This window comes from Haliotis rubra, unplaced genomic scaffold (assembly GCF_003918875.1).
Source record: "Haliotis rubra isolate DU_JTF1 unplaced genomic scaffold, ASM391887v1 Scf350, whole genome shotgun sequence".
Taxonomy (NCBI): Eukaryota; Metazoa; Mollusca; class Gastropoda; order Lepetellida; family Haliotidae; genus Haliotis; species Haliotis rubra.
The window spans coordinates 328,831-345,357 of record NW_025767025.1 but is presented as its reverse complement, the minus strand read 5'-3'; the positions used below and the strand labels follow the sequence as shown (position 1 = coordinate 345,357).

At 40.5% G+C, this 16,527-nt stretch overlaps 1 protein-coding gene across 1 annotated transcript in view; it reads left to right on the top strand.

The window, feature by feature from the left end:
- The window catches only part of LOC124285040 (plexin-A2-like), a 206,542-nt gene that overhangs the window by 125,661 nt on the left and 64,354 nt on the right, over window positions 1-16,527 (top strand). The window contains 1 exon segment of the mRNA XM_046721178.1: window positions 16,192-16,327. Within this exon segment, the coding sequence (XP_046577134.1) occupies window positions 16,192-16,327 (136 nt within the window).

Sequence of the window (16,527 nt, the reverse complement as noted above, 5' to 3'; positions counted from 1 at the left end):
AGGTTCCAACACCCATTACCCAACTGGGTTCCACTTACAAAGGAAATCAGCCCAGTTGTGAGGGAAATAGCACTATTTTCCAGCTGGTTTCAGTGTTGCTTTATATCGGGAGCAGCTTGTAAAAGCATTATCACAGTTTTTTCAGCCATTCTTTTCTGTTTATGGAGATATTCTAAACTTGTGTGAATTTGGTAGCCATAGAAACTATCTGGCAGTTGTAAAGGTACTGTTAGCAGAAAAACAGCTTCCAAGATGAGTAGGATTTCTGATGAAAGAATATATTACAGGATGTAGGTCTTTATCAGGCTTATGTCACTATATGTTTTGGATGGATTGTTTATTTTCTGTTTGTTTATGACATTTGTGCAACACTTCTAACTAAAGTACACAGGTGTGTACATGGCCATTGATGACTGAATGGTGGCACCTTATGGCTGAAAGGGAGATACATGATGGCTGAAGATGAATATATAATGGCTGAAGGGGGGTAAGTTATGGCTGAAGAGGGATACATGATGTCTAAAGGGGGATATGTCATGGCTGAAGGGGGATATCATGGCTGAAGGGGGATATGTCATGGCTGAAATATGTTATGAAATGGAATGTGTCATGGCTGAAAGGGGATATGTTATGGCTGAAGGGGGATATGTTATGTCTGAAATGGAATGTGTCATGGCTGAAGGGGGATATGTTATGGCTGAAGGGGGATATGTTATGTCTGAAATGGAATGTGTCATGGCTAAGGAGGATATGTTATGGCTGAAATGGAATGTGTCATGGCTGAAGGGGATACGTCATGGCTGAAGGGGGATACGTCATGGCTGAAATGGGATATGTTATGGCTGAAGGGGATATGTTATGGCTGAATGGAATGTGTCATGGCTGAAGGGGATATGTTATGGCTGAAGGGGATACGTCATGGCTGAAGGGGATACGTCATGGCTGAAGGGGATACGTCATGGCTGAAGGGGATACGACATGGCTGAAGGGGATACGTCATGGCTGAAGGGGGATATGTTATGGCTGAAGGGGATATGTTATGGCTGAAGGGGATATGTCATGGCTGAAGGGGATATGTTATGGCTGAAATGGATATGTCATGGCTGAAGGGGATACGTCATGGCTGAAGGAGGATACATTATGGCTGAAGGGGATATGTTATGGCTGAAATGGAATGTGTCATGGCTGAAGGGGATACGTCATGGCTGAAGGGGATATGTTATGGCTGAAGGGGATACGTCATAGCTGAAGGGGATACATGTCATGGCTGAAGGGGATATGTTATGGCTGAAATGGAATATGTCATGGCTGAAGGGGATATGTTATATGGCTGAAGGGGGATATGTTATGGCTGAAATGGAATATATGTCATGGCTGAAGGGGATATGTTATGGCTGAAATGGAATATATGTCATGGCTGAAGGGGATATCGTCATGGCTGAAGGGGGATACGTCAAGGCTGAAGGGGGATATGTTATGGCTGAAGGGGGATACGTCATGGCTGAAATGGGTTATGTTATGGCTGAAGGGGGATGTGTTATGGCTGAAATGGAATGTGTCATGGCTGAAGGGGGATATGTTATGGCTGAAATGGAATGTGTCATGGCTGAAGGGGGATACGTCATGGCTGAAATGGGATATGTTATGGCTGAAGGGGATATGTTATGGCTGAAATGGGATATGTCATGGCTGAAGGGGGATAATCATGGCTGAAATGGGATATGTTATGGCTGAAACATGGCTGAAGGGGGATACGTCATGGCTGAAGGGGGATATGTTATGGCTGAAGGGGGATATGTTATGGCTGAAATGGAATGTGTCATGGCTGAAGGAGGATATGTTATGGCTGAAATGGAATGTGTCATGGCTGAAGGGGGATACGTCATGGCTGAAATGGGATATGCTATGGCTGAAGGGGGATATGTTATGGCTGAAATGGAATGTGTCATGGCTGAAGGGGGATACGTCATGGCTGAAATGGGATATGTTATGGCTGAAGGGGGATACGTCATGGCTGAAGGGGGATACGTCATGGCTGAAGGGGGATACGTCATGCTGAAGGGGGATATGTTATGGATGAATGGGGATACAGCAAGATGATAATGATGTTTCTGGGGTATACGTGTGATGATTTGTGGAGAACTGGCTCACATGCAACATTTGTGTTTGGTATATGGTTGTCAACTGATTGATGAAGGACATATGAATGTATATATGCAAAATGATGTACATTCATGCAGATTCTGCTGGAAGATAAAGCACTCCTTTATGTCATGCATCTCAAGGGATGTTTCATCTTGCTTTGAGTTTCAAGATTTGAAGTAAGTTATGAATGACAATAGCGAGAGACAGAGAATATATTTCCTTTGTATGCAAGGGAAACCTATTCAGTAGTTTCTTCAGGATACACCAATGGGACCTTGTGGTGATGACAATTCCAGCAGCCTGGATTTGAAGGTGGCTTTTTCAGATGTGCAGATGCTTCTATTATCACAGGTTTCTAGAAGCAAAAACTCATGACTTGTCAATGTTTCAAATAATTCTGTTTATGATTGCCAGTGGGACCTACAGAGTGATTGCTTATAATGCTTTTGTTGTTGAAGAAAAGAAAAGTCTTGTCACAAATGTCTTATTATTCAGTGTTATTTTCTGATTTTTTGGATGTTTTAACACTGAATTCCTTCATTGTTACAGACATGCATTTCATGTTTAATCATAAGTTTGTTACATCATGATAGGCAACACGTTTCTCTGTGCTTTGTGAATACTTTTCCCCTTGTGCCCCTTGATACCCATTTGCCATTCTTACACTATACTTTGTCATGACCAGGGTTCTATTGTAGAAAACAACCTTAGTGCTAAGACTACCTGAAGTCTGTGTTAAGGTATGGGAGTTACGGTCACCATAGCGCTATGATCACTTTGTACAACAGCACCCTGGTGAGTGGATCTGCACCACCCTGACCTGGTCAGTGGCTCTGCACCACCCTGACCTGGTCAGTGGATCTGCACCACCCGGTCCTGGTCAGTGGATCTGCAACACCCTGACCTGATCAGTGGATCTGCAACACCCGGTCCTGATCAGTGGATCTGCAACATCCTGACCTGATCAGTGGATCTGCACCACCCTGACCTGATCAGTGGCTCTGCACCACCCTGACCTGGTCAGTGGATCTGCAACACCTTGACCTGATCAGTGGATCTGCACCACCCTGACCTGATCAGTGGATCTGCACCACCCTGACCTGATCAGTGGATCTGCACCACCCTGACCTGATCAGTGGATCTGCAACACCCTGACCTGATCAGTGGATCTGCAACACCCTGACCTGATCAGTGGATCTGCACCACCCTGTCGTGGTCAGTGGCTCTGTACCACCCTGACCTGATCAGTGGATCTGCAACACCCTGACCTGATCAGTGGCTGTGCACCACTCCTGTATGTCCTGATCAGTGGCTGTGCACCACTCCTGTATGTCCTGATCAGTGGATGTGCACCACCCCTGTATATCCTGATCAGTGGATTTGCACCACTCCTGTATGTCCTGATCAGTGGATGTGCACCACTCCTGTATGTCCTGATCAGTGGATCTGCACCACCCCTGTATGTCCTGATCAGTGGATGTGCACCACTCCTGTATGTCCTGATCAGTGGATCTGCACCACTCCTGTATGACCTGATCAGTGGATGTGCACCACTCCTGTATGTCCTGATCAGTGGATCTGCACCACTCCTGTATGTCCTGATCAGTGGATCTGCACCACCCCTGTATGACCTGATCAGTGGATGTGCACCACTCCTGTATGTCCTGATCAGTGGATCTGCACCACTCCTGTATGTCCTGATCAGTGGATCTGCACCACTCCTGTATGACCTGATCAGTGGATCTGCACTACTCCTGTATGTCCTGATCAGTGGATCTGCACCACTCCTGTATGTCCTGATCAGTGGATCTGCACTACTCCTGTATGTCCTGATCAGTGGATCTGCACCACTCCTGTATGTCCTGATCAGTGGATCTGTACCACTCCTGTATGTCCTGATCAGTGGATGTGCACCACCACTGTATGTCCTGATCAGTGGATGTGCACCACTCCTGTATGTCCTGATCAGTGGATGTGCACCACCACTGTATGTCCTGATCAGTGGATGTGCACCACTCCTGTATGTCCTGATCAGTGGATCAGCACCACCCCTGTATGACCTGATCAGTGGATCTGCACTACTGTATGTCCTGATCAGTGGATCAGCACCACCCCTGTATGTCCTGATCAGTGGATCTGCACCACTCCTGTATGTCCTGATCAGTGGATCAGCACCACCCCTGTATGTCCTGATCAGTGGATCTGCACCACTCCTGTATGTCCTGATCAGTGGATGTGCACCACCCCTGTATGTCCTGATAAGTAGATGTGCACCACTCCTGTATGACCTGATCAGTGGATCTGCACCACTCCTGTATGTCCTGATCAGTGGATCTGCACCACTCCTGTATGTCCTGATCAGTGGATCTGCATCACCCCTGTATGTCCTGATCAGGGTAGGTAGTGGAGACGATTTCTCAGCATGATATGATCATGCTCCATCGTTGAAAGATGCTGACTGCCTTTCTGAGTATTGAATGTAAGCGAGCATTGACATAAAATACTACTCATTTCCTGGGTGGCTGATAATGTGTCATTAAATCTGTGTTTATAGACAGTTCAGCAGCCTTGAGAACAAACAAAGTCCATCGTGACAGATTAGGTGTGAAACATGGGTTTGGTCTTGAAGTAAGTACATGCACTCCCAGCACTAGACCAGGATGAGTGTCTGTGCCTGAAGTGTTTACGGTGTGTGTCTTCGGTATTATTGTTGACCTGCTCCACCAAGGAGGTAGCTGAGGAAGGTCAGTAGTTGTGTATCATGGATGATGTCGTTACCAAGAGGGCAGGATATCTCCATGTTACACTTCACACGCTTCAGAAGTAGTTCTTGTCTCAAGTCCTGAGTTATTGTTGGTGGCTGGTTCATCGATGGCCAGGTTGTTGTTGTTGTTCTTGTTGTTGTTCTTGTTGTTGTTCTTGTTGTTGTTGAATTCTTTTACAACTCCATGGTTCTAGTATGTCCAAATCTGTCAGAACATGTGGACATATCTTAGAAATGTGCTAGATATGTATAGCTGATTCATGTATTCTACAAAGTCTTAACCAGGGATGGAGAAATATGAAAGTCATTGCCACATGAAAGTTGTAAAAGAATTATTATCTGTATATACTGCCAAGTAATTCAGTGCAACTTGATGGAAAAAAACGTTTGAAATGCTAAACTCCTTTTACATTTGCATAGAAGAATTTGCAAATGAGATAGGTTGGTGTTCAAGACTACATTTTAAAACAGTTTCAGGGTTCACCATTTAAAGTTGGTACATTTTACAGGAATGTTATGAAAGAATAAATAAATACATAAATAGAGTGAACTAAATATGATGACTCAGCTAAAGTACTCAGGTGGAGTGACATATGATGTGGTACTTAAAAACTACTGTTGGGAAAATACATTCCGAAATGGAAAACTTTATTTTATCTTTTTAAGTTTTCTTACTAGATTCAATCATCTTAGAAAGTAAAAAAGTAATTGTAACCCTTTAAAAAAGGTAACAGAAAAGAAAGTTGCCAAGATTTTAGGATTTGTTAGGTTGAGTGACACTGTAAAATTAAATCCAGTGAAAAACATGGAATTCAACTTTCAAAATGTAATTTCTGTCTTAAAACGTTTTTTGCAGTGTTTGAATTAACATGATAATCCTCATATTTGTCAAAGTTTTGTATTCTACTTTGCTGGATAAGTGAAGTCGTTGTCAGTTTCTGAATGATTAATTCAGGTAAAAGTCCCTTATGGAAATGTCTTAGGGGCTTGAGTTACGAAGAAAAATGTTTAAGTGGCGCTGAGGACATGATGAATGGTATGATTCAAAGAAAGTGTTCTCTTTCTTTCTCCACGCCAATGAGAAGGGTGCATTGACAATATTTGTCTAATTTTCATGATTAGGGATGAAACGATCTTTTCCTAACGCCCTAACTAGATTATTGGCACATCTGTTGATAGGGTTGTGTTTCTCGTAACAAGAATGCTGCATTAGCAGGGTTTGTTGTCAATGCCAGTTCGGTCAAATGACCACTTGCCATACTTGTTGCAATCATTTCCTTCTTTGATGATTTACGTGTTCCTAGTTTTTTTTCACCCGGGCGTCATTGGTAATGATAGATGAACTATCTTTGATTACGAAATATGCAAACAGTGGTAATGACTCCTGATAGCCATTGGGCAAGATGAATGCTTGTTAATTAATCCATTTCACAGTGAGAGGGACGACACTGGCTACATTGTCAGCCTGTTGGGCCGAATATCGTAAATCTCTTGGCTTATTGCAAATAATTCACCACTGATGTAATTATGATTGTTTATGTCGTTTTTCTTGATTTTGGCATCAATCATCGAACATGATTCATGAATTTTGATCAATTTTGCCTGCACCTCTGCCCCTCTGTCTATAAAGACTTAAATGATTACTGGCAAACGCTCTTGCGGGGCCCCGTACATGTTTGAAATTCGGTACCAATTGAGAAGTGATGTGGAGGAATCTATATTTCATGTATGCATCATGAATCAACATTTCATGACGTACAATATGGCCGATCCCGTCACCCACTGGCCCGATCAACAGCTCTACTTTGCCGAATGCAGTAATTTTGGAGTTTCGTTCTGACTCATATTTACTTAGATGAAGTTTTGCGTATGACACATCGAGTAAATGCATGGTAATAAAATGGATAATAAAGCGTGTGTAGACCTCATTCGAGGAATAAAAAATATTCAGAGACCCATCTCGAAGTCATCTGTACGAGAACGTCACGTCATTTGCCGAAACTCATCCATCACTCATCTGCATCTTTTGTGCCAAATGTGACTCCAAGTTCCGATATTTCATCAGGAGGAATCCATCAATTACAGCTATTATCTATGCCGTGATATTGCCGTACCACAGACTGCAATATTGTCCTGAATCAAAACATATTAAGTTCAGTTCTATTATTTGTGAAACGTCTGACTTTCTGTTCTACCGCATTTCAACATCGAGGGAGTTGTTTTTCTCTGATTTTTTCAGATTTTCTGTTAATGTACATTAAATGTGTGCCAGCAACTATTGTCTAGTAGCACCAGACACTCACTGTTTATTGTCCAAGTTTGGGGCTAGTGTGTTGACAACAATGGAAAATAGGGTGAGCAGGATTGGGTGGTTACAAGTTGATGATGTATAGCAGAGATTGTGGATTGGATGGTTACTATGTCTAATGTAGCTGATTGTGTACATACTGGAGAATGTGGATTAAATGGTTACTATGTCCGAGGTAGCTGATTGTGTACTACTGGAGAATGTGGATTGAATGGTTACTATGTCCAAGGTAGCTGATTGTGCAGTACTGGAGAATGTGGATTGAATGGTTACTATGTCCGAGGTAGCTGATTGTGCAGTACTGGAGAATGTGGATTGAATGGCTACTATGTCCGAGGCAGCTGATTGTGTAGTACTGGAGAATGTGGATTGAATGGTTACTATGTTTGAGGTAATTGATTGTTTAGAACTGGAGAATGTGGATTGGATGGTTACTATGTCCGAGGCAGCTGATTGTGTAGTACTGGAGAATGTGGATTGGATGGTTACTATGTCCGAGGTAATTGATTGTTTAGAACTGGAGAATGTGGATTGGATGGTTACTATGTCCGAGGTAGCTGATTGTGTAGATACTGGAGAATGTGGACTGAATGTTTACTATGTCCGAGGTAATTGTTTGTTTAGAACTGGAGAATGTGGATTGGTGGTTACTATGTCCGAGGTAATTGATTGTTTAGAACTGGAGAATGTGGATTGTGTAGTACAGGAGAATGTGGATTGAATGGTTACTATGTCCGAGGTAGCTGATTGTGTAGATACTGGAGAATGTGGATTGGATGGTTACTATGTCTGAGGTAATTGGTTGTTTAGAACTGGAGAATATCTGTGGATTTTGTAGTACAGGAGAATGTGGATTGAATGGTTACTATGTCCGAGGTAGCTGATTGTTTAGAACTGGAGAATGTGGATTGAATGGTTACTATGTCCGAGGTAGCTGATTGTTTAGAACTGGAGAATGTGGATTGAATGGTTACTATGTCCGAGGTAGCTGATTGTGTAGTACAGGAGAATGTGGATTGAATGGTTGCGATGTCCAAGATAGCCAATTGTGTGGATGTTTACCCAGTCTGTCTGGTCCAGACTTGATTAGTAACAGGTGGCCATGATGTAGCTGTAATATTGCTGACTCTGGTGTATAACGTTCCCTCACTGTCATTGATGTTGTAGCTATTACCACAAATCCATGCCATGTAGCTTGTGTTAAAGAACCCACACTGATGTCCGTAAATGTCATAAATACTGAAATGTCATGTGAGGTGAGCAAGCTGAAGTGTTAAATGGCTGGCTTAAAGAGATTGTGACCAGCTGCCGAGAGGAAAGGCAACACCTAGCTTGTCACTTCTGGAAACACATTTCCTTGTTCCTACATTGTGTAGTTCCATTTCATCATATAATTAATGTTTCTAATATCAATAAAACTGGCTTTACTTGGGAAAATGATAATTTGTATTTGGCAAATGTAAGATAACATTGCACCAATTTACAATTTTAAATATTTTACGAGACTGAAATAATATTATGTATCGATTTATGTTTTTGCCTATGTTTTTGTAGCATGTAGAAACAATATTTCTTTGCAATTACAGAACTTAGCTGATGGCATCAATAGAAGCCAAGATAGATTTTTCATATGCAGAATGGTTTCTTACTTTCAAATGTTGCGACACATAACTCTTGATTGCTGATATAAAGTCACAGTGTTTGGCTTTCATTACATTATTTAAATTCTTGACCTGAGTTGGATATCAACATAACCCATTCTTAGTATGAGAAATTCATGAATGGCCGTTTTTAAATGGGAATGTCAGGCACACATAATTTTAGACGGGCCCATGTCAAAAAGATTTTCCTTATTTCGTCAAAAATTACATCTAATTGTGTATGCCTCAGAAGTCATTTCAGCTTGAGTAGCTGCAACGTTTGTGATGGTGGCAGATAAACTTAGTGTCAGCCTTACAATAACATCGGCTGAGTGAAAAGTTGGCATTTGGAAATTACCATTCGACGTTTTGATACTTTCCAAAATCAAGGAACTCTCTCAAGTGTTTCTTTTGAGTGTATGTGGGACTGTTACCATATGCTATGAAAACACACACGATTATTCCCAGAAACTTCACACGTAAAGAATTGTGGTTATGAAGGACCAATCACAGTCAATTTCCGAGCCTCACTTGTTCCATGATTGCCAATCAATCATGATTGATCATACGTCTGTCAGATGACCAGATTATGAAAAAAGGTTACGTTTTGGTACTGGTAGACGTCTTTTTGATGTTTTAATTGAAGCTGTGAGCGATGTAATTGGTCAGTAGCGTGATTATAATGTTTTTGTGTGGTTTCGTCACAGCTAAGCTGTCAAGAGGGACACAACCGACATCACTGAAAGTATTACCAAGACCGATATGAAAAGACCTGCTGAATTCATTGATGTGGTTTATATTTTCTCTATCATTCTTGTTTTCTCTTCCTTTGATGAAATTTAATTCTGCCTGATTTGGTATATGTTTACGGGATGAAACGGAAATCAAGACTTCGGATTGCTCTGGTTCACTTGAAGTACATTTGCAGAATTTGAGAAATCATTTATAAAAAGTAAGCGTTGTATAATGTATTCCTTTTGAGAGTAGAATCCCAGTTTTTTGCACCAATGTACTCAGTTTCCAGTGTGACATTTTGTTTAATCAGCTTGCGTTTCATCAAAGCTGGGACAGTTCAAAGCTGCAGTTGAAGACACCACTTAAGATAATAGTAGAGCAGTTTCCTATGGAAATAGGATCTAAAACGATTCTCTTTTACACGACGCCATAGCCTCAATAATCCTTTCTCTTGTATGAAATGATTATTCACCGAATAAAACAAATAAAATTATACAAGGAGGATATTTATTGATTAAAATCAACTTGGGGAAAAAATGAAATGGGAATAAACTCTTTAAGGAAATCATCCTTAATGGAATCGAGTGAGCCAAAGTTGTTATTCCCAACTGGACGAGTAAGTGCATTTTAGCTGCAGTGCTTCAATGGGTAGATTGTTGTGTAAAGTATTTGTGGTGGGGCTGTACACTGATGTATGATAAGTAAATTCTACTTATTGTGTGTGTCTGGTGGGAGTCATTGGCATCACTTTGGTGTAGGTGGAAGGACAAGGATCATAATGTCTGATCAGCCTGTGTCAAGTATAATGACAATATTCATTCCTCAGGGTTCTTGTTGGTGGAAAGAGCTTTCCCTTGTAACTGCAGCAGCCTGATTGGCTGCAATTATTGTTTGTTCCAACACATTTAGACCTAGAGCGCCTGTACTCTGTCATATATCATGTGATTATAACCCTGACGTAGGCATCTAATCAATGCCTTTTCCTGGAGCAGGTATTATTGTCCAGGGTGCCGTTGTACAAAACAACCTTAGCGAAAGGCTACTTTAAGTCAGTGTTAAAGTATGGGAGTTACGGTCACCTTAGCACTTAGATCGCTTTGTACAACGGCACCCAGGGAATAATAGAAATGAAAGCAGTTGACAGTAGAAATATTGTTTGTGTAAAGTTTGATTGGAACTGGTTCGTATCTTAAGTTTTTGTATAAGCCCTTCAGAAGGTGAAGCAGTTGAGTTCCTACCTTAACAATGGTGACATAAAACTAACTTCTTACCTTAATGTTGGGTGTAGTTTTATATGAATAAATGCTTTGTCAATATGTGATAGCATAAAGAATTCAAAATGGACAACACACTTAGAGATGTTTTACCTCAGCTTGGTGTTTCACTAAAGAAAGACATTTGGATGATTAAAACAGGCACTTGTCTAAACAAGTCTGTTATTTGTTACAAAAGAAACATGGCAACTCCTTTCAATGTCTTCCCATGGCTGGTCATCTCAGCAGCATGTTGTATATGTAAGTATGTAGTGTCAGTCCTTTCCTGACAACTTGCCTCCTTTCCTGAAGATTTCCTCATCAATTTTACATCAACAAACCATTTCGGTGGACCAAAAAAGTGACTGTTGACATTTTCAGTGCTGATTTTTCACCAAGGAAGTAAGTGTGCTATTGTTGAAATCCCAAGGTGCAGGTGTTTGTGAAGAGGGGAGATTTTCTTGAGAAGTCCATCGTTAATTCATGAAAAGTCTGTTCAGCTTGAGGTGTATTGATGTCTGAAACTATCTCCTGGCAGCCCTCCCAACGTGGCGGGTGCCAGTCTGAAAAAACTTCACTAATGGCTCTTCATTGATTGAAAAGCATAACTGTTGCATAGGTCCAACGTAAATCTACAGTTCTTGACAATGGTGAATCATTTTGACATCAATGTAGAATTTATGACAGGGTTGCGATGAAGTATTTGAAGCCAAAATGCCATTAAATCTAACTGGTGAACAGGATCTGTTGAACATCGTGGACTTGTAGAGGAGCATTATGGGTAAAACACAGCAGAGAGGCGTTTTTACCCTGTTTGCCTTATTGATTGTAAGAGATCCTCACAAGTAACGTTTGTGTATCAACTGCAGTGACGATATATGATCTTTGCATGGGGGGACAGTTGGAAGAAGTCTTCATCATCCTGGAGGATAAATATTAGGGTCATTAACTTTTCACAAAGCCCCATAGTAGCAATCCCTCGGTTGCAAATGTGTTCTACATTACCAGCAAGGGAGACTGCATGGGATACTCCAAGCATCGAAGTCACTAAGCAATGGTGAAACGAGGGAGACTGCAGTCGGCGGCCGACTTAACCTTTTGTTGAAGAAGCCACTAATCACGCACTGTTTTCTCGTAGAAGAAGGATAGATGATAGAAACTTTAACCCCTTCAAGTTCAGCAACAAATCACTGATATTTTGATGGAGGATGAAACGTGATGGTTTAATGTGTCAAATCTATAGGCATAAATCTGGTTTATGTATACAACACGAACAGAAAATTTCATATTGCTCAGACTACTTTTTCGGATCAATTTTCTTTATTGATTCAGAATTTTATGTTCTTTCTGCGCTTTTGACATATCATTATTTTCCTCACTAGTTTGGACGGTGAAATGAGGCGTGGCAGATGGAATCATAGGGATGACTTACCATAAATATGACTTGAAATTAAAACCTCTGTCAATCAATAATGATTTGCCTCTCAAATGAATTCTTCCATCAAATCCATTTTTTTGTCAATCCTCAACTCTCAGACATATGTATGTGGACAAAAAATGGAAGCAGTACATCAAAGTAGAATCAGAAAGACATTCAGTTATTTTTAATCACATGTGATTGAATAATTATTATACTTCATCAAAATCGTTCATACAGAAATGAAAGAAGCTCATCATATTTATACATGATCTAATCTATTATTCCCATGTGCCTGTCAGACTTAGTGATGGATTTTCCATAAAGGAATTCCTTCAGACGATCGTTCCATTTTTTTCAGCAGTCCTAGGATGTGCCCCTGTCGTGCACTTAAAACATACAGACCGGACTTTGTCATACGAAATCTTTCCTTTAATAAAAAAAATCTAACTATTTCTTAGGGACAATTATCCACTTAGCGTACACTTCTATCGATTGCCATGCAGTGATTTCCACCTAGCTGACTGCACCAATCGAATAAAAAGGCTGATTAAATCCTGCACTCATTCCATTTTATCTGTCTTTATTTTCTGATAGAAAGTCTGCAAATATGATGTTACGGGCTTAATGAAGCACCTGGGCAGCAATCAATGGACATGTTCAGATGAACTGCTTCACCCAGGCAGGTTCCTGCTAATCAAGGCAAACCCTCTACCGTTGGAGGAAGACCTTTTTTACCAATGTAGGCGTTGGACCAGCATCATGGATATATGTCTCTTGTTTTCACTCATATTTGTAGAAGGAGACGATCTGCACCATATTTTGTCATGGTCAGTTCAATTCAATGGTCCTTTTTGTCTTTGAGATATGCAACTTTCCATATTGTACGTACGGCGAACATGTATATATGTATTGACAATTCCTCAGTAGAATGTGGGCTAGTTTTATTGAAATACATGGTTCTTTTTGTGTTTGATATTACAAAAGTCTTCATGTTAAAATAATGTGAGTATGCTTTCCATGATGAATTAGGTTCTAAATTGATCTGAAGCCATCAATTTATGGACCAGCTAGGTAAACCTTTTCAATGCATGAAAAGAAAGTAACGGGAATAAATATTTAAAAAATCAGAAATCCAGTCAATCAGAAAATATGTTAGAAGAACACATTATGGTGATTAAGGAAAACAAATAAAGGCTTGGTATCCAGCACAAAGTCACATCAGAGACAATTATTTGTGATGTTTACCTTGTAAACGGAGACTGTTGATGGAATAATCCATACATTAATGGCCATTTATCGTCAATATACATCTAAGGTTCTCGTCATGCTTCATGGGGTGGATATAGAAGTCACTGAACACAGGGCTTTCCTCCCAAATCAGAACATTACCACAGTGTTGAATAATTGGTTCATACTTAACCTTGGAGGATGAGGGCAGTGGTTAAGTAGGTTTGTAAATATCGCAGCTTTGATGATGTTGATGATGAAGAGGTGTGTGATGATGTTGATGTTTCCGCACTATTTGCCACTGTGGTGAAAGTCGGTAGTATTTTTGGTAAGGAGTGTTGTAAGAATATAGTGGCAATTTTAATATTGGCATCTGAGTGGATTAATTTGGAGGTGCAGTTGTGCAGATGCTTTTGATGACTGTGGCAACAATCTGATGACTTTGATGATTGAAAAGTCAACTTAGCATGAGATTTGTTATCAGGAAATATTTTACTAATGATGTGATGATGATGATGATGATGATGATGATGATGATGATGATAGTCACACCAGTGATCATGAAATGAAGTTGTTGATGTCACTGTTATTGATGATGGTGTCACAGTGTTGTTGATGATGTTGGTGTCACAGAGTTGTTGATGGTGGTATCACAGTGTTGTTGATGTCATAAAGATGTTGATGGTGGTGTCACAGTGTTGTTGATGTCACAATGATGTTGATGGTGGTGTCACAGAGTTGTTGATGGTGGTGTCACAGTATTGTTGATGTCACAATGATGTTGATGGTGGTGTCACAGTGTTGTTGATGGTGGTGTCACAGTATTGTTGATGTCATAAAGATGTTGATGGTGGTGTCACAGTATTGTTGATGTCACAATGATGTTGATGGTGGTGTCACAGTATTGTTGATGTCATAAAGATGTTGATGGTGGTGTCACAGTATTGTTGATGTCATAAAGATGTTGATGGTGGTGTCACAGTGTTGTTGATGGGTGGTGTCACAGTGATGTTGATGGTGGTGTCACAGTGTTGTTGATGATGGTGTCACAGTATTGTTGATGTCACAATGATGTTGATGGTGGTGTCACAGTGTTGTTGATGGTGGTGTCACAGTGTTGTTGATGATGGTGTCACAGTATTGTTGATGTCATAAAGATGTTGATGATGGTGTCACAGTATTGTTGATGTCACAATGATGTTGATGGTGGTGTCACAGTATTGTTGATGTCATAAAGATGTTGATGATGGTGTCAATGTGTTGTTGATGTCATAAAGATGTTGATGATGGTGTCACAGTATTGTTGATGTCATAAAGATGTTGATGATGGTGTCACAGTATTGTTGATGTCACAATGATGTTGATGGTGGTGTCACAGTGTTGTTGATGATGGTGTCACAGTATTGTTGATGTCATAAAGATGTTGATGATGGTGTCACAGTGTTGTTGATGTCACAATGATGTTGATGGTGGTGTCACAGTGTTGTTGATGATGGTGTCACAGTATTGTTGATGTCATAAAGATGTTGATGGTGGTGTCACAGTGTTGTTGATGGTGGTGTCACAGTGTTGTTGATGTCACAATGATGTTGTTGTGGTGTCACAGTGTTGTTGATGGTGGTGTCACAGTATTGTTGATGTCATAAAGATGTTGATGGTGGTGTCACAGTATTGTTGATGTCACAATGATGTTGATGGTGGTGTCACAGTGTTGTTGATGGTGGTGTCACAGTGTTGTTGATGTCACAATGATGTTGTTGTTGGTGTCACAGTGTTGTTGATGGTGGTGTCACAGTATTGTTGATGTCATAAAGATGTTGATGGTGGTGTCACAGTATTGTTGATGTCATAATGATGTTGATGTTGGTGTCACAGAGTTGTTGATGTTGGTGTCACAGTATTTTTGATGTCACAATGATGTTGATAGTGGTGTCACAGTGTTGTTGATGGTGGTGTCACAGTGTTGTTGATGTCATAATGATGTTGATGGTGGTGTCACAGTGTTGTTGTTGATGGTGTCACAGTATTGTTGATGTCACAATGATGTTGATGGTGGTGTCACAGTGTTGTTGATGTGGTGTCAAGTGTTGTTGATGGTGTAATGATGTTGATGGTGGTGTCACAGTGTTGTTGATGGTGGTGTCACAGTGTTGTTGATGTCATAAAGATGTTGATGGTGGTGTCACAATGATGTTGATGGTGGTGTCACAGTGTTGTTGATGATGGTATCACAGTATTGTTGATGTCATAAAGATGTTGATGATGGTGTCACAGTATTGTTGATGTCACAAAGATGTTGATGGTGGTGTCACAGTTTTGCTGATGTCATAAAGATGTTTATGGTGGTGTCACAGTGTTGTTGATGGTTTCATAAAGATGTTGATGGTGGTGTCACAGTGTTTTTGGTGTCACAATGATGTTGATGATGTTGTTAACGATGGTGTCAAGATTATGTTGTTGATGATGATGTAATAGTGTTGTTGATGATGTAATAGGCAAGTTGTTGATAATGTCACGTTCATAATATCACAGTAGTCATGCTGGTGACGATGATGTCACAATGACAGTGTTGATGTCACCAATGTTGTTGATGATGTCTCAATGGTGCTGGTTATGATGATGTCACATTGTTGATGATGTTGATGCTTGTTATTGTATCTAGTCGATGGTGTTGTACAGTGGTGTGTTTTCCGTTACAGGTGCAGCCGCCAGGATGAGTGCAAGGCCTATGAGATGACGATGCGATGGTTGCCCTACAGTGGACAGCAGTGCACCAACATTACTCGTGTCGTCCCAGACAAAATACAGAAAGACCACTCCTCCAAGACACACACAGTAAGTATCTAGACATCAATATTGCCCCCAACATAACAAGTGATACATGTTTATGACATATCTTATCTACATCCAGAAGTGTACTCAAAGTACATGTGAATGTGCTTATGTATATATGTGTATATATTCATATACACATGCACTTGCTCACACACATTGACACATACAGAGCATGTGTATACATGCTAATGTATATATGT